Source organism: Salvelinus namaycush, chromosome 9 (genome assembly GCF_016432855.1).
Source record: "Salvelinus namaycush isolate Seneca chromosome 9, SaNama_1.0, whole genome shotgun sequence".
Lineage (NCBI taxonomy): Eukaryota > Metazoa > Chordata > Actinopteri > Salmoniformes > Salmonidae > Salvelinus > Salvelinus namaycush.
In genome coordinates, this window is record NC_052315.1 from 23,657,086 (window position 1) to 23,680,988 (window position 23,903).

General features: G+C 42.7%; 1 protein-coding gene across 1 annotated transcript in view; it reads left to right on the forward strand.

Moving 5' to 3' along the window:
- The first annotated feature begins 1,052 nt into the window (after positions 1-1,052).
- Positions 1,053-23,903, forward strand: part of LOC120053874 (zinc finger CCCH domain-containing protein 18-like) — a 30,672-nt gene continuing 7,821 nt past the window's right edge. Inside the window, exons 1-10 of the mRNA XM_039001155.1 lie at positions 1,053-1,215; positions 2,103-3,034; positions 6,290-6,374; positions 6,868-7,019; positions 7,146-7,241; positions 7,496-7,653; positions 7,769-7,798; positions 8,053-8,170; positions 8,381-8,658; positions 23,630-23,818. Coding sequence (XP_038857083.1) covers positions 2,117-3,034; positions 6,290-6,374; positions 6,868-7,019; positions 7,146-7,241; positions 7,496-7,653; positions 7,769-7,798; positions 8,053-8,170; positions 8,381-8,658; positions 23,630-23,818 — 2,024 coding nt within the window. The 5' untranslated portion in view covers positions 1,053-1,215; positions 2,103-2,116. The remainder of the gene's footprint in view (positions 1,216-2,102; positions 3,035-6,289; positions 6,375-6,867; positions 7,020-7,145; positions 7,242-7,495; positions 7,654-7,768; positions 7,799-8,052; positions 8,171-8,380; positions 8,659-23,629; positions 23,819-23,903) is intronic.

Here is a 23,903-nt window from a genome sequence, read left to right on the forward strand (position 1 = left end):
ACAATTTCCCCACTACAGGTCATTTTCAAATTCATAACCTACCTATCATGTTGTCTTCAAAAACCCACAATAATACTTCACAGAACCCTGCTGTAGAGGCAACTTCCAGAAATGATTAAGAATTAATGGTGAATTTTGTATTAGGCAAACAATGTGACAATTAATTGTGCCTTTAATAACTTTGATCTCTTGCACCTCTCCTGCCCTAGTCAATCTCAACATTTGCGCACCTACCTTATATCCATTCTTGCTAATTGATGCGCATAGACACACTTCCCCAATTTCTCGTTTCTTCAAATTATTTTCAGCTCTGTTATTCACCTTGAACACTGTGCAGTTAAGACTCGTTTCTGTTGTCTAAGAGAATTTACAGTCTTGCAGACCAGCAATGCGCTGACATAGACTATGATGCGCCTTCACAGCCTCTCCAACGCAGTCCATGCGCTTTCGTCATAGCGCATGTCTCCCACCTTGCGTTGAACCACTGCCACAGCGATGTTTTGTTAATCATTAACCCATGGAATCCTAAACTATGCCGTTCTGCATGCAAGAATACAGAATTATATAGATAATTCAGCCAGTCATCAAGGCTACATTTATTTATGTCTGGAGCCTTTCTTACATGGAAGGTTCTCTTTTTCTGACAGTAATCACTAGCCTACAATTTACATTATGCCCTGAATTACCACAGTAGGTCTAGGCCTATATCAAAATGACCATAAAAACATGTTACTAGTCCAGGACAAAGTAGGCAATTGTATTGTGTTACCCCCATCCTCAGAAATCCCCACCTGCACTTCACCTTCACAAGTCCATCACCACCATGTGCCTCCCGCCAGCACCATCTCACTCTTGACACCAATGTAGGCTAACCCTAATTAGGCCAATATTAAAATAGGATATAGAAAATAGGTAAAAAATATATATACAATGACACCATAAACAGTGACAGAGTATTTTGTTAAGTTATTGAAGTCATGCTTCATATTGAGCGCACGGTGGCGCCAAAGCCAAATCGCTAAACTGACAGTGTCGTATTTTGATGACGTCACGGTAATGGCCGCTCTCAATGTATCGTGTATGTTTTTTTGTTTTCTCATGCATAGCAGATAAATAACCATACAATTATTTATTGTCGAGCATCAGACATAAAGAAAGAGACTGGGTTGTTCTTAACGCCGCAAACCTGTCTTCAAAGAGGTTCAGGTTGGAAAGGTGACTGAACATATTTAAAGTGTAGCTACTGGTGTTTTTAGAGGGAGGGCTGCATTGTTAATTGAACAGACAAGGCACGCATGCTTCGATAGCAGACCAGAAAGCGGTATTTCGCTTATGTAAAGTTGCTTTTCAGTTGTATTGGTTGATTGCACCTTTGTGTAAGCGCATTGTGGCTTCTTTTAAAGGCAAATCAGACGTTGACGTTGGTCTCTTGTCTGCTAGAGCCCTGGCAGTTTCGGGCCTGCTTCACCCGGTAGTTAGCTAGTATTGTAGCTAAGCGCTAACTAGCAATCTAACGATACGTCTCGTCCTACAGCGCCCAAGTTGCCGCTTGATTTGCTTATCTACTAGATAGCTAGCTACCTATGACATTGATCTACTGTAAACACCGAGTAACCGAGTTTTAATCTGATGTATTATTAAAGGAAGCGATGATCACCTACTGGCTGAAACAGATAGTTACTATCATTCGCTAGCCAGCTAGCTAATGTGTAATAATCTCTGACCGACTGTTATTGACCTGCGTGAGGTTGACTCTTTTTGAGATGAGGCGGATGCCTTCTCGCTACATGCATGTATCTGATTACGAAATGTATGTAGTAGCTATAATGTTGATCAGATGGCTAGAGCACTTTGACATATTGTATCGAGAAATAGATAGCTGGCAGTAGTCAAATGACTCCCATAATGATATTTAGTTACTAGCTGGTTAGAAAATCCTCCTACAAAATTCTTGTAACTAGTTACTCCAAAAAGTAGATGGTGTGTTTATGGTATGTACCAAAATGTGTATATTGCCCATAGGCGTTGTTTTTGTGTATTAAAGAAATGTATTCACATTTTAATAAGACACTTATATAATCAAAGATGTTACTCTGTTTTAGTGGATCATTCTCCAATGGACACCCCTGAGAGCCCCACCCAGTCCCCTGAAAGCCCCAACCAGTCGCCCCAGTCCCCAGAGGAAGAGGAGAAGGGCATTTCTGACAGCGAGTTCCTGGCATCCCCCGAGGAGGAGGACAGGCTGCTCTCCGACAGCGAGCTGCTGAATGATGAAGACAATGACGAGTTAGATGAAGAGGGTGGTGGAGGTGGGGACTCTGAGCTGGATGATGATGAAGATGAGGGGGTAGTTCAGGAGCGTATCTCTGACCCAGAGGATGATGAAGCGGATGGAGACGGTAGAAGGGATAGCCATACTGGTTTAGAACTGGAGCAGGAGGAGTCAGTGGGGATGGTGATGATGGGACAGGTGAGCCAATCAGCTGATGAGGATGAAGAGGAGGACCAGGTCAGCCAAACTCCTAAGTCCCCTGATTCTGAGCCAGAGCAGGAGAGGTCATCCCCCTTGGCTGAGCAGGAGATGTCTAGATATGAGAAGGAAGAAGAGCGGGGTGAAGGAGGGGAACCATCAGCCAAGCTGGCAGCAGAGACAGCAGAAATAGATGATGAAGATGAGGAGGAAGAGAGGCGGAGGAGGAGGAGAGTGGTGGTGGTGAATGAGATGGAGTCGTCTGTCTCCAGAGAGCTTGATGAACATGAGCTGGACTATGACGAGGAGGTTCCTGAGGAGCCCAATGTTCTAGCGCCTGACGAGGATGAGGAGGTGGAGAAAGGACCTGGAGATGGGGAGGAGGAGAAAGAGGACAAGAGCATCAAAAAGAAAGAGAAAATACCAATCCTTCCTCCATCCCCGAAAGACGGTCCACCTAAGAAGCCTGAAGATTCCAGGGCTCAGGACAGAGGAAGGAGAGATTCCTTTCGTGACAAAAAGAAGGATGAGGATGATGGCGAGATTGATGAGGGAGAGATAGATGTAAGTAATGTAAATGGGGTTTACAGTGCCTTCAGAAAGTATTCTTACCCCTTGACTTATTCCGCATTGTGTTGCAGCCTGAATTCAAAATGGATTCGATTCATAATTTCTCACCCATCTACACACAATACCCCAGGATGACAAAATTAAAACATGTTTTTAGACATTTTTGCAAATTTATAGAAAATTAAATGCAGAAATATCCCATTTACATAAGAATTGACACCCCTGAGTCAATACTTTGTAGAAGCACCTTTGACAGTGATTACAGCTGTGACTATTTCTGGATAAGTCTCTAAGAGGTTTGCACACCTGGATTATACAATATTTGCACATGATTATTTTAGAAAATTCTTCAAGCTCTGTCAAATTGGTTGGTGATCATTGCTAGATAACTATTTCCAACTCTTGCCATAGATTTTCAAGCAGAATTAACTTCTTATGGCTGCATCCCGCTACCGGCATTGATATGACAACAGCCAGTGAAAGTGCAGGGCGCCAAATTTAAACAACAGAAATCTCATAATTAAAATTCCTCAAACATACATGTGTCTTATATCATTTTAAAGGTAATCTTGTTGTTAATCCCACCAGTGTCCGATTTCAAATATGCTTTTCAGCGAAAGCACTACAAACGATTATGTTAGGTCACCACCAAACCACAATAAGCACAGCCATTTTTCCAGCGAAAGATAGCTTTCACAAAAAGCAGAAATAAAGATAAAATGAATCACTAACCTTTGATTATCTTCATCAGATGACACTCATGTTACACAATACATGTATGTTTTGTTTGATAAAGTTCATATTTATAACAAAAAATCAAGGGTTACATTGGCGCGTTACATTCACTAGTTCCAAAAACATCAAGTGATTTTGCATAGCCACATCGTTTCAACAGAAATACTCATCATAAATGTAGATGATAATACAAGTTATACACATGGAATTATAGATATACCTCTCCTTAATGCAACCGCTGTGTCAGATTTCAATTTTTTTTTACAGAAAAAGCAAATCATGCAATAATCTGAGATGGAGCTCAGAACAATAGCCAAATTAGCCGCCATGTTGGGGTCAACAGAAACCAGAAAATACATGATAAATGTTTCCTTACCTTTGATGAACTTCATCAGAATGCAGTCCTAGGAATCCCAGGTCCACAATAAATGCTTGATTTGTTCGATAATGTCTGTTATTTATGTCCAATTAGCTACTTTGGTTAGCGCTTTTGGTAAACAATTCCAAAGTCACAAAGCGCTTTTTGACAAAATGTCAAAAAGTTCCGTACCAGTCAGTAGAAACATGTCAAACGATGTACTGAATCAATCTTTAGAATGTTGTTAACATACATCTTGAATAACGTTCCAACCGGAGAATTAGATTCACTTCAGATGAGGGGTGGAACGGAGGTCTTCCTCATGTGAACGCGCATGTGAAAGCATGGTCAGCTCGTGGCAGTGATTACTCATTCCTGTCTCCTTCGGCCCCGCTTCACATTAGAGCCATCAGACAAAGTTCTATTGGAAGCCGTAGGAAGTGAAAACTCATCAATATCTCGCTGTAATTTCAATGAGAGTTTGGTTGAAAATCTGCCACCTCAGAAAAAATTCAAACAGGAAGTGGAACTTCTCAGGGTTTTGCCTGCCATATGAGTTCTGTTATACTCACAGACATAATTCAAACAGTTTTAGAAACTTCAGAGTGTTTTCTATCCAATACGAATAATGATATGCATATATTAGCAACTGAGACTGAGGAGCAGGCAGTTTACTATGGGCACCTCTGTGCACCTTTCATCCAAGCTACTCAATACTGCCCTTGTAGCCATAAGAAGTTAAGTCAAAACTGTAACTAGGCCACTCAGGAACATTCAATGTTGTCTTGGTAAGCAACTCCAGTGTATAGTTGGCCTTGTGTTTTAGGTTATTGTCCAGCTGAAAGGTGAATTAATCTCCCAGTGTCTGGTGGAAAGCAGACTGGACCAGGTTTTCCACTACAATTTTGCCTGTGCTTAGCTCTATACCGTTTATTTTTATCCTAAAAACGTACTAGTCCTTGCCGACGACAAGCATACCCATACCATGATGCAGCCACCACCATGCTGGAAAATATTAAGAGTGGTACGTAGTGATGTGTTGGGTAGGATTTGCCCCAAACATAGTGCTTTGTGTTCAGGACATAAAATACCTTTGCCACATTTTTTCTGTTTTTCTTAGTGCCTTGTTGCCAACAGGATGCATGTTTTGAAATATTTGTGTTCTGTACAGGCTTCCTTCTTTTCACTCTATCTTTTAGGTTAGTATTGTGGAGTAACTACAATGTTGTTGGGCCATCCTCAGTTTTCTCCTATCACAGCCATTAAACTCTGTGACTGTTTTAAAGTCACCTTTGGCCTCATGGTGAAATCCCTGAGCGGTTTCCTTCCTCTCCGGCAACTGAGTTAGGAAGGATGCCTGTATCTCTGGGTGTATTGATACACCATCCAAAGTATAATTAATAACTTCACCATCCTCAAAGGGATATTCAATGCCGTCTTTTTTATTTATACCAATGTACCAATAGGTGCCCTTCTTTGCGAGGTATTGGAAAACCTCCCTGGTCTTTGTGGTTGCTCAATTGAGGGACCTTACCGATAAGTGTGTGTGTGAGGTACAGAGATGAGGTAGTCATTCAAAAATAATTTTAAACAATATTATTGCACACAGACTAAGTCCATGCAACTTATGTGACTTGTTAAGCATATTTTTACTAATGAACCTATTTAGGCTTGCCATACTTATTGACTCAAGACGTTTCTGCTTTTAATTTGTAATTCATTTTTACATATTTCTAAAAACATAATTCTACTTTGACGGTATGGGGTATTGTGTGTAGGCCAGTGACACAACATCTCAATTTAATAAATGTTAAATTCTCTAACACAACAAAATGTGGAAAAAGTCAAGGGGTGTGAATAGTTTCTGAAGGCACTGTATATGCTGTCTCGGTCTTCAATCTGTATTGTTGTCATTTTCATTGAGAGAGTGATTTGTTTGAGTATACAGGGCTTCTCACACTCTAACATGAGGGAGGGAATCAAAACAGTAGATCAGATCAAGTACAAGACTGCAAAGTCAGAACCAATGTAACAGTACAAAAACTTGCCATTCAATACAATTTATACCCTGTTCCAGTGTCATAATAAGGTTACAGCAGTTATACACATGGGTAAGTAGATTGATATTTAGCCTGGGTTCTCTTTCCTTTGTGCAGGATGATGACCTAGAGGAGGGAGAGGTGAAGGACCCCATGGACAGGAAGATCAGACCCAGGCCCATCTGCCGCTTCTTTTTGAAAGGTACCTCAACCTACTCTCCTGTGCACCACACGCGTGTACAGCACCCGTCTTAATTATGACGAAACTACACTGTGCAAACATTGCGTGTGCAACTAGAGCATTCGATTCTACACCAAAGAAGTATCAAAATGAAGATAGTGTAAGCCATTTTATCATTAACACAAACCTTGCATTTTGTTGCTTCACTGATGTGCTGCTTCTCTAGCCTGTGAAGCATGTCTCTTGTTGTTGAAACGTGTTCAGTGAGCCAGTGATATTGAATACACTGGTTTCAGACAGCAGGGGGAAGCATTGTACTTCATATCTTACATAAAGATAATGTGGTAATGGAATAGCATTAGGAGCTGAACCACATACACCGATGATTGATGTCAATTTTCATCCAACCACAATTTTCTTCAAAGTATTTGTATTCAATGAACATATGCTTTTTCCAATTCCCATTTATCTGTTATCACAAAATGATACCAAATGTTCTGTTTTTCTTTCCCAGGTAACTGCACCTGGGGTATGAATTGTAGGTTCATCCATCCAGGGGTCAATGACAAGGGCAACTACTCTCTCATCTCCAAGCCAGACCCCTTCTCTCCCAACGGGGCACCACCTGGAGCACCCCACCCTCTCATGCCAGGCAATAGCCCCTGGGTATGCACCACCCCTGACCTCTCACTGCCGCTCCGTGGCTGTATGATTTGAAGAGTGTGTGTATGTAGGCTACGTGTGTAAATATGTTGTATTTATGTCTGTTACTGTCTTTTACTGCTGTCTCAGGGTGGACCTGCTGTTGAGGAGCTCCCTCCACCCCCTCCTCCAGTGGAGCCTCCTGTGGAGAGTGCCTGGGAGAGGGGTCTGAGACACGCCAAAGAGGTACAACACCCTCTCAGCTCTCACAAGCTAAATGTACTCCTCTTCTGTATAGGTTATGTTTCAGCACCAACTGATTTCGTGTTTGATACTTTTTTTGATGAACATGTTTTCTGAGAGGTTCCCATGCTACATTTGGCTCGTGAAGCCTCTTTATACTAATCAATGTGTGTGTGTAACCAATTTATGGTGGTTTCAGTCAGTAGACTATGATTCATTAGTGGACTTTCCATGTACATGTTGCCCTATTCCTCTAGGTGTTAAAGAAAGCCACCATACGCAAAGAGCAGGAGCCGGACTTTGAGGAGAAACGCTTTAACGTGACCATTGGAGAGGATGAGAGAGACTTTGACAAAGAGAACGACTTCTTCAGGGAACGCAGCTACCGCATCACCAGAGAAATCAGAGACCCAGGGTAAGCTCAACAGCTCTGGTCAAAAGAGAGACCTAAAGTGAGGGCAAAATATCTTGCCTGTGGATGTTTTTAGACTACGTCTCATATTTAATACATTTATTGCCTTTCCCCTTAGTGACGTGGAGTTCAGAGACCCAGTCTATCCGTAAGTACAGTGGAGGGGAAGTAGCAGCATCCTCTTTTCATGCAGCTCTTATCTTTACTTTCTCTTCCCAAACAACTCCTGCCATCAGCTGCACATGGCCCTGAATTAATTGTCTTTGATACAAATATATGATACAGAGACTCATAAAGATACTCATAGAGCATGTAGCTGCACAACCATATGAAACAAAGATCTTATTTCCTATTCATCTATATACTTTGATTTACCCTCACATGTTTGGGATCTCTTTTCAGTAACGACCCTTATGCTGATCCCTACTATGACTACGAGATGGAGGCCTTTTGGAGAGGGGGACAGTATGAGAACTTCAGAGTGCAGTACACAGAGACCCCTCTGCCCTACCACTACAGTGTGAGTACACTCAAAGAGATGTCCACCCCTTAAGGATTACACGCCTTACAAGCACTAATACGCAGAGATATTAACTTTATTAATTCAAAGAGATATGAACTTTATTACGAGTAGGCCTATTGATCAAAGATGATCTTGAAGGAACCATTAAAGCAGCCTTGCTGTAGGACCATGACCGAGTGTTCACAAATCCACCTGTGTGAATGTCAGGAGCGTGAACGAGAGCGGGATCCGCGTGAGCGCCATCGCGAGCGAGAGCGGGACCATCGCGAGCGAGAACGCCGGCAGAGAGAACGCGAGAGGGAAAGAGAGAGGGAGCGAGAGAAGGAGAGGATGCGCCGAAAGGAGGAGTGGGAGAGGGATCGCATGAAGCGTGATGAGAGGCCTGTCAGGGAGCGGCCTCCACGGGAACCTCAGGAGAAGGAGGGGGAGGACAAGCACCCTAAAGGTTCCCCCAGGTCCCCCACTGACACCAACATGCTCCCCAAGTGAGTAGCATATGCTCTACTATCATGTTCTCTGGACAAAGCAGTTAACACACCTCAGTGAGAGACCCTCACTTGACTAGGGTTAGATATAGTACACACCTCTTATGGAAGTTTGGGGTTTTCTCTGACTGACATGGCTGTAAACACGACACCTGTTGTGGCTGGCCATTAACACCTGCCCTGCCGCAGAAAAGCTCAGTGAACATTTACAGTTCAGTTGACCAGGGTCTGGTCATAGAGTACTCATCTTTTGACATCCAATGTAGATTGTTTTGTATCTGACAGGGATATTAACATAAAGCTGTTGCAAAATATTTTGACATGATTTAGACCAGAGCTGCCCAACCCTCTTCCTGGAGATCTACTGTCCTGTAGGTTTTCAGTCCAACCCTAATTTAGCATATCTGATTCAGTTAGTTAAGGTCTTGTTGAGCAACTAATTAGTAGGTGTGTTAATTTAGTAGGTGTTAATTTAGGGTTGGACTGAACCCACAGGACGGTAGATCTCCAGGAAGAGGGTTGGGCAGCCCTGATTTAGACATTGGCTGATGTAGACTTTGTACTTTTGACTCCCCCTTCGACAGAACTGGAGAAAAAATTTATATTGCGATAAATTGCCTGAATTGATGCAATAATGATAAATGGAACGTTAAATTTATAACAATGTGCAAATGATCCTTTTTGTGTGCAAATGATCCTTTAAACTACTGCTACTAGTTAGATGGTTGTATTCATTAATTCACACAATTCACACATAGTAGCAAACGTATTACATTTTTCTAGTATAGGACGATATCATCAAAATGCTTGAGATAAGTGATAGGTATGGTTGGTGTGGATAATTTTCGGTTTATCATCCCAGCGCTACCCTCCACTCCCTAAGTTGTGTATAGTAGTGACGCTGTTACATGATCAGTTTTCACTGAGCAGTGACGATTGCATAGATTGCACATGTACTAGTGTTTGCCCTATATTAATTTAGCAGCAGCAGCCGCCACTCCCAAACTCCCCAAAATGATGATAACAAAAAAAAAATTGGGGATGGTAAAATGTTTTCAGTGTAAACTTAAACGACTAAAACCAGATATAAAGTATGTAGAAAATATAATGGAGCAATATATTTTTAAATAAGAAAAATTAGACAGTCAGGGAAAATAAAATACAAAAAATGTCATGGCATGGGGCCCCCATTGATTTAGTTATGTTTGAGTCAATCAGATAGCATAAGACAATGGTGAAATGTGTAGAATTGCAGGAAATTAGCTTTAAAATAGCAACATTCTTTCTCTGCGGTTAAGAGGTCCTCTAAAATGTTTTGTCAGAAGGGGCACCATTGGCCACACCCAGTATCCCCCCCTAACGTTGCCACCACGGCAAGAAATATATACACTACCGTTCAAAAGTTTGGGGTCACTTAGAAATGTCCTTGTTTTTGAAAGAAAAGCACAAAAAATGTCCATTTAAAATAACATCAAATTGATCAGAAATACAGTGTAGACATTGTTAGTTTTGTAAATGACTATTGTAGTTGGAAACGGCAATTTTTTTAATGGAATATCTACATAGGCGTACAGAGGCCCATTATCAGCAACCATCACTCCTGTGTTCCAATGGCACGTTGAGTAACCTAATCCAAGTTTATAATATTAAAAGGCTAATTGATCATTAGAAAAGCCTTTTGCAATTATGTTAGCACAGCTGAAAACTGTCGTTCTGATTTAAAGAAGCAATAAAACTGGCCTTCTTTAGACTAGTTGAGTATCTGGAGCATCAGCATTTGTGGGTTTGATTACAGGCTCAAAATGGACAGAAACAAATGAGTTTCAGAAAAAAGTTATCAGCCTATTCTTGTTCTGAGAAATGAAGGCTCTTCCATGCGATAAATTGCCAAGAAACGGAAGAAATCATGCAACGCTGTGTACTACTCCCTTCACAGAACAGCGCGAACCGGCTCTAACCAGAATAGAAAGAGGAGTGGGAGGCCCCGGTGCACAACTGAGCAAGAGGACAAGTACATTAGTGTCTAGTTTGAGAAACAGACACCTCACAAGTCACTTGGCAGCTTCATGAAATAGTACCCGCAAAACACCAGTCTCAACGTCAACAGTGAAGAGGCGACTCCGGGATGCTGGCCTTCTATGCAGAGTTGCAAAGAGAGCCATATCTCAGACTTGCCAATAAAAAAGAAAAGATTAAGATGGGCAGAAGAACACAGACACTAGATAGAGGAAGATTGGAAAAAAGTGTTATTGACGACGAATCTAAGTTTGAGGTGTTCGGATCACAAAGAAGAACATTATTGAGATGCAGAAAAGATGCTGGAGGAGAGCTTGACGCCATCTGTCAAGCATGGTGGAGGCAATGTGATGGTCTGGGTGTGCTTTGGTGGTGGTAAAGTGGGAGATTTGTACAGGGTTAAAGGGATCTTGAAGAAGGAAGGATATCACTCCATTTTGCAACGCCATGCCATACCCTGTGGACAGCACTTTATTGGAGCCAATTTCCTCCTACAACAGGACAATGAAAGCACAGCTCCAAACTGCTAGAACTATTTAGGGAAGAAGCGGTCAGCTGGTATTCTGTCTATAATGGAGTGGCCAGCACAGTCATCGGATCTCAAACTTATTGTGCTGTTGTGGGAGCAGCTTGACCGTGTCGTACGTAAGAAGAGCCCATCAAGCCAATCCAACTTGTGGGAGGTGCTTCAGGAAGCATGGGGTGAAATCTCTTCAGATTACCTCAACAAATTGACAATTAGAATGCCAAAGGTCAGCAAGGCTGTAATTGCTGCAAATTGAAGATTCTTTGACGAAAGCAAAGTTTGAAGGACACAATTATTATTTCAATTAAAAATCATTGTTTTAACCTTGTCAATGTCTTAACTACATTTCCTATTCATTTTGCAACTAAATTCATGTATGTTTTCATGGAAAACAAGAACATTTCAAAGTGAACCCAAACATTTGAACGGTAGTGTAGGTATTGCAGACTCGGTCAGGGAGAGGTTGAAATTGTCAGGGAAGACACTTGCCAGTTGGTCCGCGCATGCTTTGAGTAGAGATCCTGGTAATCCATCTGGCCCCGCGGCTTTGTGAATGTTGACCTGTTTAAAGGTCTTGATCACTTCGGCTACTTGAGAGCATTATCACACAGTCATCCAGAACAGCTGGTGCTCTCGTGCGTGCTTCAGTGTTCCTTGCCTCGAAGCGAGCATAAAAGGCATTTTAGCTTGTCTGGTAGGCTAGCGTCACTGGGCAGCTCGCGTCTGGGTTTCCCTTTGTAGTCCGTAATAGTTTTCAAGCCCTGCCACATCCGACGAGCATCAGAGCCAGTGTAGTAGGATTCAATCTTACTCCTGTATTGACGCTTTGCTTGTTTGGTGGTTCGTCTGAGGGCATAGCGGGATTTCTTATAAGCGTACGGATTAGTCTCCTGCTCCTTGAAAGCGGCAGCTCTAGCCTTTAGCTCGATGCGGATGCTGCCTGTAATCCATGGCTTCTTGTTGGGATATGTACATACGGTCACTGTGGGGACGACGTCTTCGATGCACTTATTGATGAAGCCGATGACTGAGGTGGTGTATTCCTCAGTGTCATTGGATGAATCCCGAAACATATTCCGGTCTGTGCTAGCAAAACAGTCCTGTAGCGTAGCATCCGCGCCATCTGACCACTTCCGTATTGAGCGAGTCACTGGTACTTCCTGCTTTAGTTTTTGCTTGTAAGCAGGAATCAGAAGGATAGAATTATGGTCAGATTTGGGGAGAGCTTTGTATACATCTCTGTGTGTGGAGTAAAGGTGGTCTAGAGTGTATTTAAAAAAAAAAAATATATATATATATATATATATATATATATATATATATATATATATATATATATAATAAATAAATAAACATTCTCTCTGGTTGCACATGTGAAGGTAGAAGGTAAAACAGCATTAACGTCTCCGGCCCCTAGGAGCGCCGCTTCTGGATGAGCATTTTCTTGTTTGCTTGTGGCCTTATAGAGTTGGTTGAGTGCGGTCTTAGTGCCAGCATTGGTCTGTGGTGGTAAATAGACGGCTACAAATAATATAGCTGAGAACTCTCTTGGTAGATAGTGTGGTCCACAGCTTATCATAAGGTACTCTACCTCACGCGAGCAATACTTCTAGGCTTCTTTAATATTTGACATGCAGTAGCCTATACAGTGTCAGTAAGACACCAGTCCCTTCACTGATTGAGCTGAGGTTAAAGGCTGCAATGTCTCAACGTACCTTCGTAGAGGTATTGGTTTGGGTATTTTTTTTCTCCGATCTTAACTTGTCTTGGACAGCTAAATTAGGGCCAGATCGTGTCGTGTACGCCCGGCTTAAGTGTTGTACACTGAGCAGTGACTAATATCAGGTTGCATGCACTGTGATGTCCACATATTATACTTGTGTTTGTGTAATAGTCTCAAGTGCAATACTTCCTCAAGTATATTCTTCCGTCAGTTGGCTCAGCTTGGAAGTTTAGCTGAGCTATGCACCCCCGCCCACCTTCACCTATGGCCACTGATGTTTGGGAAAGTTTCCCATGATGTAAGCTTGCTGTCCCGTCTGTTGGGGAGCTAAGTTAACAGAGCTGTCAGCCCCTAAAGATAACAGGGAGCTGGAAGGCAGCTATTGGTCATACTCCCCACTACTTCCATATCATTCGTGAGGCACATGCCTAGAAAATGTATTCATGTATGACTGCAAGACGCTGGAATGTATTTGGTTTCTGTTTCTACCTGATGGGAATCCTCCAAATGTTAAGGTTACAGGTAGGGCTGACCCCGTTTAGTCTACTGTTGATTGCTTGGTCGATTGGCTGTCGGTCGACTGAGATTTGTTTTTAGTCGGAATGGCATGTATATATAAATATGGCATTGGAGACACCTGTCTGATTCACCCCTGTCTGAGTGGAATAATCCATTGCGGAGGCCGTGGGGGTGGCACACCAATATCACCAGTAGTACATTTACCATTAACTACCATCATTTGTAATCTACAAGGTTTGTTTGGTTACGGTAATTTCTGTTAATGCATTGAATATATTATTATTATTATTATTACAATTATTATTATTACAGTCTTACCTTTGTCATTGTAGGAGTGGACACGTTGTTTGCTGAGCACACAACCTAGGCACACTTGTTTATTTATTTCCATTTACGACTTGTCAATTTATTGTCTTTTGTTTGGAGCGCTCCTGTCAATCCTGAGTAAGAACACGCACCTGATTACGCATAAACTAGGCCTAGGCTACCTGGCTGGCGTGCAAATGTAGGCTTATTAATGTGCACATTTGGGTATCTGACACGATTTATGATTGTCTTAACTCACCATCACTGTGGAGTTTCTCATATTTGTTTTCTTCACCTCAAAATGCAAGTAAACAAAGTCTGTTTCTACATCCATTGAGAATGGCAATAGTTCCTCAATGTAGCCTATTTGGAAAAAAAGGTCAACCTGATTACTACTTATCCCTTGCGCAAATGGCTTACAGCTGTGTCTGTCTGTCTGGAGCTCACTGACTCCGGAAACTATGAGGGCCCACAATATTTTAGACAATGTTGCAAGTTTTCAAGTGCCTTCAGGCCTGATCCAAGTTAGTAATTGATAGTGTTTCAAGTTAATTGCAGACGGCCATACATTGCCAATGTGATTTATAGGATATTTGTTTTTATCAGGATATTTTCTACCTGCGGGCTGCAATGTTTTTATTTGATGGCTTTATGTAGGCTTTTTTTACATATTGGCAATAGAAGTTACTTTAACATTAGCCTAATTTTCATTTAGAGTTTTTATTAACCACGACATTGATTTTGAGATATGAAGACTTTATTATAAATGAAATGAAACTGAAAAATGTGCGTATGGAAATCATAACTGGCACGCGTAGAAATGGTACGATAACTTGGCACTCCAAATGGAAAAGGTTGCCGACCGCTGGTGTAGCCTATTACTGGCAACTTCAGGAGCATAATGGCAGAATCTGTCAAGGCCTGGTTGGGAACAGGTGTTTTTTTTCTTCTGGTTAGGCTATATTGATCTCTGGCTCCTTTAGTCATTTTTGTGTCTTGATTTTTAATTGCTGTGCTTAAAGCATCAGACAAGCTCAGAAGCCTACATATAGTTGACATAGGGTGTGTCTATATATGGGAAAATACATGTTTCAAAATGTTGACCAATCAATTGGTCGAAAGAACCGACGACTCTGTCAACCAAGATATTTTTGTCAGGGACAGCCCTAGTCACAAGCAACTGTGTTTGAATCTTTCCACCCACTATCTAGAACTTTGACTAACTTTTCCTTTCTGCAATTCATTTCATCTATTGTTTATAATTTGCTCACATTTGTGACCACCAATTGAAATCATAGTTGTCTTAGGCTGGCTCAACTCACGTTCGTGTTTTGCTGTCATATTCATGATGTAAATTCTTAGGCAGGGCAACCTGTTGGTTAAAATGGGTTTGGCATTTTGTTTTCCTGTTTACAAGTTTTGAGACTTTGGCCTGTTAAGTCATAACCCTGGTTGAGTTTCATTGTGGTCTCCTTTGCCAGTTTGTAGCATAGCCTGTGGACAGAGCATTGATTGACTCATTCACTCAGGAAGTAATGTCTTTTTTCACTGTTTTCTTTCTCAATGACAGGAGTGCCTAGTTTCTGGGTTTGTTTGGAAAGGGTGGTGAGGGAGGAGTTTTGCATACGAAACATGATGCAACTTGCCCATCCCGTCCATGTCAGACATGCAGTATCTGTTAATATTATTAGTATTATTATGAGTGTCTCGTTGAGTGGCCACGTTCCGTGCAGTGTCTCGTTGAGTGGCCACGTTCCGTGCAGTGTCTCGTTGAGTGGCCACGTTCCGTGCAGTGTCTCGTTGAGTGGCCACGTTCCGTGCAGTGTCTCGTTGAGTGTCTCATTGTCTGGGACATATAAATCAGGGCCAAATCGTGTAGTGTACGCCCAACTTAATCGTTTACAGTAGTGTCGCTGTCACACACTGTTTTCACTGAGCAGTGACTAATATCAGCTTGTATGCACTGAGACGCCCACAGAGTATAGACTTGCTTGTTTTCCCTCAGTGTTTGTGTCATAGACTCAAGTGTAATACTTCCTCCTTAAGTCCTTTCTTCCATCAGTTGGCTCAGCTTGGAAGTTTAGCTGAGCTGTGCACCCCCCACCTCACTTATTGCCACTGATGTTTGGGAAAGATTCTCATGATGTAACCTTGCTGTGCCGTCTCAGTTGAGGCACTAAGTTAACAGAGCTGGTTTATTATATCATCCACAGCATAATGATTCACTTAAAGATATATTCCATTTCCGGTTTGTTATTGCCAAATCTTACTTCTGAACTAATTTAGGCTTGCCTAAACAAAGGTGGTGAACACTTAAGCAACAACTATTTTAGTTATTGAATTTGTGTTGATTTGTAAAAATGTGTAGAATTCTTTTCACTTTAACTTTTATGGAGTTTTTTTTTTTTGTGTACAGTACCAGTCAAATGCTTGGACACCTACTCATTCAAGGGTTTTTCATTATTTGTGCTATTTTCTACATTGTAGAATAATAGTGAAGGTATCAAAACTATGAAGTAACATATGGAATGATGTTGTAACCGAAATCTAAATATATTTTTGATTCTTCAAAGTAGCCACCCATTGCCTTGATGACAGCTTTGCACACTCTTGGCATTGCCTCAACCAGCTTAACCTGGAATGCTTTTCCAACAGTCGTGAAGGAGTTCCAACATATACTGAGCACTTGTTGACTGTTTTTACTTCCCTCTGCGGTCCAACTCATCCCAAACCATCTCATTTGGGTTGAGGTCGGGTGATTGTGGAGGCCAGGTCAAATAGTCCTTACACAGCCTGGAGGTGTGTTGGGTCATTGTCCTATTGAAAAACAAATAATAGTCCCACTAACCGCAAACCAGATGGGATGGTGTATCGCTGCAGAATGCTGTGATAGCCATCCTGGTTAAGTGTGCCTTGAATTCTAAATGAATCACTGACAGTGTCACCAGCAAAGCACCATCACACCTCCTCCTCCATGCTTCATGGTGTGAACCAAAATTTAAAAAGGCACTCGCACATCTGAGCTATCTTTTTTGCAGGTGCATGGTAACAGTTGAATAAAATGGAGAGAAAAAAGAAGGAACCCGCACACTGCTCTTGATAGTATCACTGCTCTTTAATAAGCTTTACGTATCGAGCTCTGACGAAGGTCGTGAGGCTGATACGTAAAGCTTATTAAAGAGCAGTGATGCTATCAAGAGCAGTGTGCGGGTTCCTTCTTTTTTCTCATGGTGGGAACTAGGGCTGGGCGATATGGCCAAAATCTCATATCCCGATATAGGTCATTTCATATCCTGATAACGATACATATCATGATATAGCACATTTTCTGTAAATTCAATGAATAAATAGTTGATATAAAATGACCACATGTAAAGGCCTATTTCTTGTTACATTTTTAATTATACTCAACAAATAAAAAGGTACTTACTCATATTTTATTATTTATTTTATTTAGAACCTGTGCAAATGTTCAATTTAAACATTTAACAAAATATAAAATATGACTGTAAAATCTAAAAAGGTAAATAGAAAACACTTAAACTATAGTTGCAAACAAAATAAATATAGGCCTGAAATATATGTTTTTTGGGGGGGGGGGGGGGGGGGGGGGCTTGCCTGTTTTGCATGTTATTTTAGCCTTAATACGTGTCACACATCAATTTGCATTTGGTTCCTTGGGTCGAGTGTTAGCACCAACTCACGAAACCTCAGTTTCTCGACTGTGTAAATTGGGGCCATGTCTTTGCAGATGTAAGTTGTAACGGCAGCTGTTATCTCCTTCCATCTTCGGGATTCTTTGCCATATGGTGTGCCGCGGGCAAAAGCCTCTTGCAACGTCTAAGTCGGGGGTTTGTTTTGAGCACTCGACTGTACTTTTCTGGGTCTCATCCATAGACTCTCTCCGTACTGTTTCACATGATTCTTGCCTAGGTGGTTAAAGAGGTTAGTGGTGTTTGAGCCTGTTGTCGGGACGGGCCTGCGTAATATTTTACTTTTCATTCCCAAACCACGTCCATGCAACCGACCTTGACCCTCTTTGTTTGTGTTGCAAATTTCCTTCCGCATGTCACGGCACGTCCTTTAAGTAGTGGTTTCTATGCAGCAATTCGACCATGAAGGCCTGATTCACGCAGTCTGGTTTTTGCGACTGCAATTAAGGAAACGTTCAAAGTTCTTGAAATGTTCCTGATTGACTGACCTGCATGTTTAAACTAATGATGGATTGTAATTTCTCTTTGCATATCACCCCTACCTTGTCACAACACGACTGATTGGCTCAAACGCATTAAGAAGGAAAGAAATTGCACAAATTAACTTTTAACAAGGCACACCTGTTAATTCAAATGCATTCCAGGTGACTACCTCATGAAGCTGGTTGAGAGAATGCCTAGAGTGTGCAAAGGGTGGCTACTTTGAAGAATCTCAAATAAAAAATATATTTTGAATTATTTAACAATTTTGCTTACTACATGATTCCATGCGTTATTTCATAGTTTTGTTGTCTTCACTATTATTCTACAATGTAGAAAATAGTAAAAAATAAAGAAAACCCCTTGAGTGAGTCGTTTTGTCCAAACATTTGACTGGTACTGTATATCAATGACAAAAATAATATTTCAATTCTACTTTGTAATACAACAAAATGAGAAAAAGTTCAAGGGGGTGTAGACTTTCTATAGGCTGGAATAAACCCTCAGGTTTGTGGAGAAGACTGTGGTAGAGCTGTGTTTAATAGAGCCCGGCAGATATATCGGTTCACCAATGTTCTCGGCAGAAATTGGCCTTTTTACCGCTATATCGGTATCGGCCAATAATTCCACGATAACCGATATTCAATAGATAAGCATGAGATACCCTTTTTTCATCCTATTTGAACACTTGCTGCCATTCTCATGTGTCATTATTGTCACAATGTATTAAATCAACATTTTAAGTTTTAATGTCACATGCACAAGTCCAGTGAAATGCCTTTCTTGCAAGCTATAAACCCAACAATGCAGTAATCCATGTAGTACTAAGCATATCAAGGTAGAACAAAAACACGAGAAATAGAAACACGAAAGTAAGAAGCTATATAGAGCGTCAGTTTCAATACCATATTTATACTATGCAGGGATACTGGAGTGATAGAGGTAGATATGTATAGGGCTAATCACGATGTATGCATCAGGACGTTTGATAAAAAGAGTAGATTTTTTGTGAGTGTGTGTGTGTAGTCAGTATAAATGTGTGTGACTGTTATGTGTGTGTTGGAGTGTCGTTGTGAGTGTGTAGAGAGACAGTGCAAAATAAAATACAAGGATCCACTCCAAAAATCTGTGTCGCTATTTAGCAGTCTTATGGCTTGGGAATAGAAGCTGTTCAGGAGCCTGTTGGTGTCAGAATTGATGGACTGGTAACGCTTGCCGTGCAGAAGCAGAGAGAACAGTCTATGGCTTAGGTGGCTGGAGTCTAACGATTTTTCGGGGCTTCCTTTCACACTTCCTGATATAGAGGTCCTGGATGGCAGGGGGCTTGGGCTGTCCATATCCCCGCCATGCAGTACTGTTGCCATACCAAGCGGTGATGCAGACAGTGGTGCTCTCAATGGTGCAGCTGTATAACTTTTTGAGGATTTGCCTTTACTACTGTGCGCGTGTGGACCATTTTAAGTCCTTGACCCGCTCCTCTGCAGCACTGTGGATGGGGGCGTGTTTGTCCCCCCATTTCCTGTAGTCCACAATCAGCTCCTTGGTCTTACTGACTTTGAGGGAGAGGTTGTTGTCCCAGAAGCACATTGGCAGGTCACTGAACTTCTCCCTGTAGCCTGTCCACCTGTGGTAAATTCAATTGATTGGACATGATTTGGAAAGGCACACACCAGTCTACATAAGGTCTGACAGTGCATGTCAGAAAAAACCAAGCCATGAGGAGGAAGGAACTGTCCGTAGAGCTCCAAGACAGGATTGCGTTGAGGCACAGATCTGGGGAAGGTTACCAACACATGTCTGTGCCATTGAAGGTCCACAAGAACACAGTGGCATCCATTATTTTTAAATGGAAGAAGTTTAGAACCACCAAGACTCTTCTTAGAGCTGGCCGCCCGGCCAAACTGAGCAATCGGTGGAGAAGGGCCTTGGTCAGGGAGGTGACCAAGAACCCGATGGTCACTCTGACAGAGCTCCAGCGTTCCTCTGTGGAGATGGGAGAACCTTCCTGAAGGACAACCATCTGTGCAGCACTCCACCAACCAGGCCTTCAGTCATTGGCTTTATCAATAAGTGCATCAACGACGTCGTCCCCACAGTGACCGTATGTACATATCCCAACCAGAAGCCATGGATGACAGGCAACATCAGCATCGAGCTAAAGACTAGAGCTGCTGCTTTCAAGGAGCGGGAGACTAATTTGTACGCTTAAAAGAAATCCCGCTATACCCTCAGACGGCCCATCAAACAAGCAAAGCGTCAATACAGGATTAAGATTGAATCCTACTACACTGACTCTGACGCTCGTTGGATGTGGCAAGGCTTGAAAACTATTACGGACTACAAAGGGAAACCCAGACACGAGCTGCCCAGTGACGCTAGCCTACCAGACAAGCTAAAATGCCTTTTATGCTCGCTTCGAGGCAAGCAACACTGAAGCATGCACGAGAGCACCAGCTGTTCTAGATGACTGTGATAACGCTCTCGATAGCCGATGTGAACAAAACCTTTAAACAGGTCTTTATTCACAAAGCCGCTGGGCCAGACAGATTATCAGGATGTGTACTCAAGCATGCGCGGACCAACTGTCAAGTGTCTTCACTGACGTTTTCAACCTCTCCCTGACCGAGTCTGTAATACCTACATGTTTCAAGCAGGCCAACAGTCCCTGTGCCCAAGGAAGCGAAGGTAACCTGTCTAAATGATTACCGCCCGTGGCACTCACGTCGTTAGCCATGAAGTGCTTTGAAAAACTGGTCATGGCTCACATCAACAGCATCCTCCAGGACACCCTAGACCCACTCCAATTCGCATACCGCTCCAACAGATCCACAGATGATGCAATCTCAATCGCACTCCACACTGCCCTTTCCTACCTGGACAAAGGAACACCAATGTGAAAATGCTGTTCATTGTCTACAGTTCAGCGTTCAACACCATAGTGCCTACGAAGTTTGTCACCAAGCTAAGGCCTCTGGGACTAAACACCTCCCTCTGCAACTGGATCCTGGACTTCCTGACGGGCCACCCCAGGTGGTAAGAGTAGGCAACAACACGTCTGCCACGCTGATCCTTAACACTGGGGCCCCTCAGGGGTGTGTACTTAATCCCCTCCTGTACTCCCTGTTCACCCACGACTGCGTGGCCAAACACGACTCCAACACCATCATTACGTTTGCTGACAACACAACACCTGATCACCAAGAACAATGAGACGGCCTATAGGGAGGACGTCAGAGAACTGGCAGTGTGGTGCCAGGACAACAACCTCTCCCTCAACGTAAGCAAGACAAAGCAGCTGATCGTGGACTACAGGAAAAGGCGGGCTGAACAGGCCACCATTAACATCGACGGGGCTGTAGTGGAGCGGGTCCAGTTTCAAGTTCCTTGGTGTCCACATCACCAATGAACGATCATGGTCCAAACATACCAAAACAGTCGTGAAGAGGGCACGACAAAACCTTCCCCCCTCAGGAAAATGAAAATATTTGGCATGGGTCCCCAGATCCTCAAAAGGTTCTACAGCTGCACCATCGAGAGCATCCTGACCGGTTGCATCACCACCTGGTATGGAAACTGCTCGGCATCTGACCGTAAGGCACTACAGAGGGTAGTGCGTACGGCTCACTAAATCACTGGGGCCAAGCTTCCTGCCATCCAGGACCTAATATAATAGGCGGTGTCAGAGGAAAGCCCATAAAATTGTCAGAGACTCCAGTCACCCAAGTCATAGACTGTTTTCTCTGCTACCGCACGGCAAGCGGTACCGGAGCGCCAAGTCTAGGACCAAAAGGCTCCTCAACAGTTTCTACCCCCAAGCCATAAGACTACTGAACAAATAAAGAAATCGCCACTGGACTATTTACATTGACCACCCTCCCTTTTGTACACTGTTGCTATTCGCTGTTTATTATCTATGTATAGTCACTTCACCCCTACCTACATGTACAAATTACCCCAATTAACCTGTACCCTCGCACACTGACTCGGTACCAGTACCCCCTGTATATAGCCTCGGTATTCGTATTGTTACTTTTTATTATTTTTACTTTTCTATTTTGTTCTTAATTCTTCTTGAACTGCACTGTTGGTTAAGGGCTTGTAAGTAAGCATTTCACGGTGAGGTCTACACTTGTTGTATTCGGCGCTTGTGACAAATAAGTTTGATTTGATTAACGGTGCGTGGGCAGACGAAGCCAGTCCTCAGTTAAAGGCACATGACAGCCTGCTTGGAGTTTGCCAAAAGGCACCTAAAGCACTCTGACCATGAGTAACAAGATTCTATGGTCTGATGAATCCAGCATCAGGTCTGGAGGACTCTTGGCACCATCCCTACGGTGAAACATGGTGGTGGCAGCCTCATGCTGTGGGTATGTTTTTCAGCGGCAGGTACTGGGAGACTAGTCAGGATCGAGACAAAGATGGACGAAGCAAAGTACAGAGAGATCCTTGATGAAAACCTGCTCCTGAGCACTCAGGACCTCAGACTAGGGGCGAAGGTTCACCTTCCAACAGGACAACGACCCTAAGCACGAAGGAGGGGCTTCGGGGAAAGTCTCTGAATGTCCTTGAGTGGCCCAGAGCCCGAACTTGAACCCGATTGAACATTTCTGGAGAGACCTGAAAATAGCTGTGCAGCAACGCTCCTCATCCAACCTGACTGGGCTTGAGAGGATCTGCGGAAAAGAATGGGAGTAACTCTCCAAATACAGGCGTGCCAAGCTTGTAGCCTCATACCCAAGAAGACTCAAGGCTATAATTGCTGTCAAAGATGCTTCAACAAAGTACTGAGTAAAGGGTCTGAATACTTATGTAAATTGATATTTATGTATTTTTATTTGTAATAAATTTGCGGACATTTCTGTGGTATTCTGTGTAGATTGATGAGGGGGGAAAATAATTTAATACATTTTAGAATAAGGCTGTAACGTAACAAAATATGGGAAAAGTCGAGGGCTCTGAATACTTTCCAGATGCACTGTATTTTTTCACATTTTTCTTTATACTGGTAAATCAATTAAGAACATTCTTATTTAGAATGACAACCTGTCAGGAAGTGGGCGCAGGACGTATAACACACATAGGTGTGGCAAGGAACAGTCTTTTGAACGTTTTGAATGTGTTTTTTAGATCATGATCAGCTCATGTTGCGACGCATCATGTTGTAAATCAGTGTCTCGGGTTCTCTTACCAGGGAATAACTGGAGGGCTGTCGCTCAAGTATGTTGTGTCAGTATGTTGTGTCAGTATGTTGTGTCAGTATGTCGTGTCAGTATGTCGTGTCAGTATGCCGTGCCAGTATGCCGTGCCAGTATGCCGTGCCAGTATGCCGTGTCAGTATGCCGTGTCAGTATGCCGTGTCAGTATGTCGTGTCAGTATGCCGTGCCAGTATGTCGTGTCAGTATGTCGTGTCAGTATGCCGTGCCAGTATGCCGTGCCATACTCTATCAGGAACATGAACTGGTTCCAGGTACGCACAATGTTGTCATCCTCATACCACAGCTCTTCCAAAAAAAGAACACCTGTCACTGAAAAGCGTGTTAAGGAAGGAATGAAAACAGTGAATGGAATCAAAATGTCCTCATTCATCATTGGCCTTCTGTCCATGATTTCAGTCTCATTTGTGATGCTTTATTGCAAAATGTGTGATTTTAATTTGTTTGCCCCTATTTCCTTTCTCTCCCCCTCAGTCGACCGATGATGGAACCGCCTTCCAAAAAGGAGCTGATGCCCATGTCCAAGCGGCCAGATGAGTGGAAGGACCCCTGGCGCCGGTCCAAATCCCCCAGGAGACTTCCGGGCATGTCTGGGTCACCACCGCGGGGCCGACGGCGACACCGGCCTTCTGGATCCTCTGTATCGTTATCCAACTCATCTAGGTAGCTTTCAATTCAGCCATACATCTACTTTGATACTCTGCCTTACATCAGCACCTATTTTCTGCAGTGTTTCAATCTACTTGAG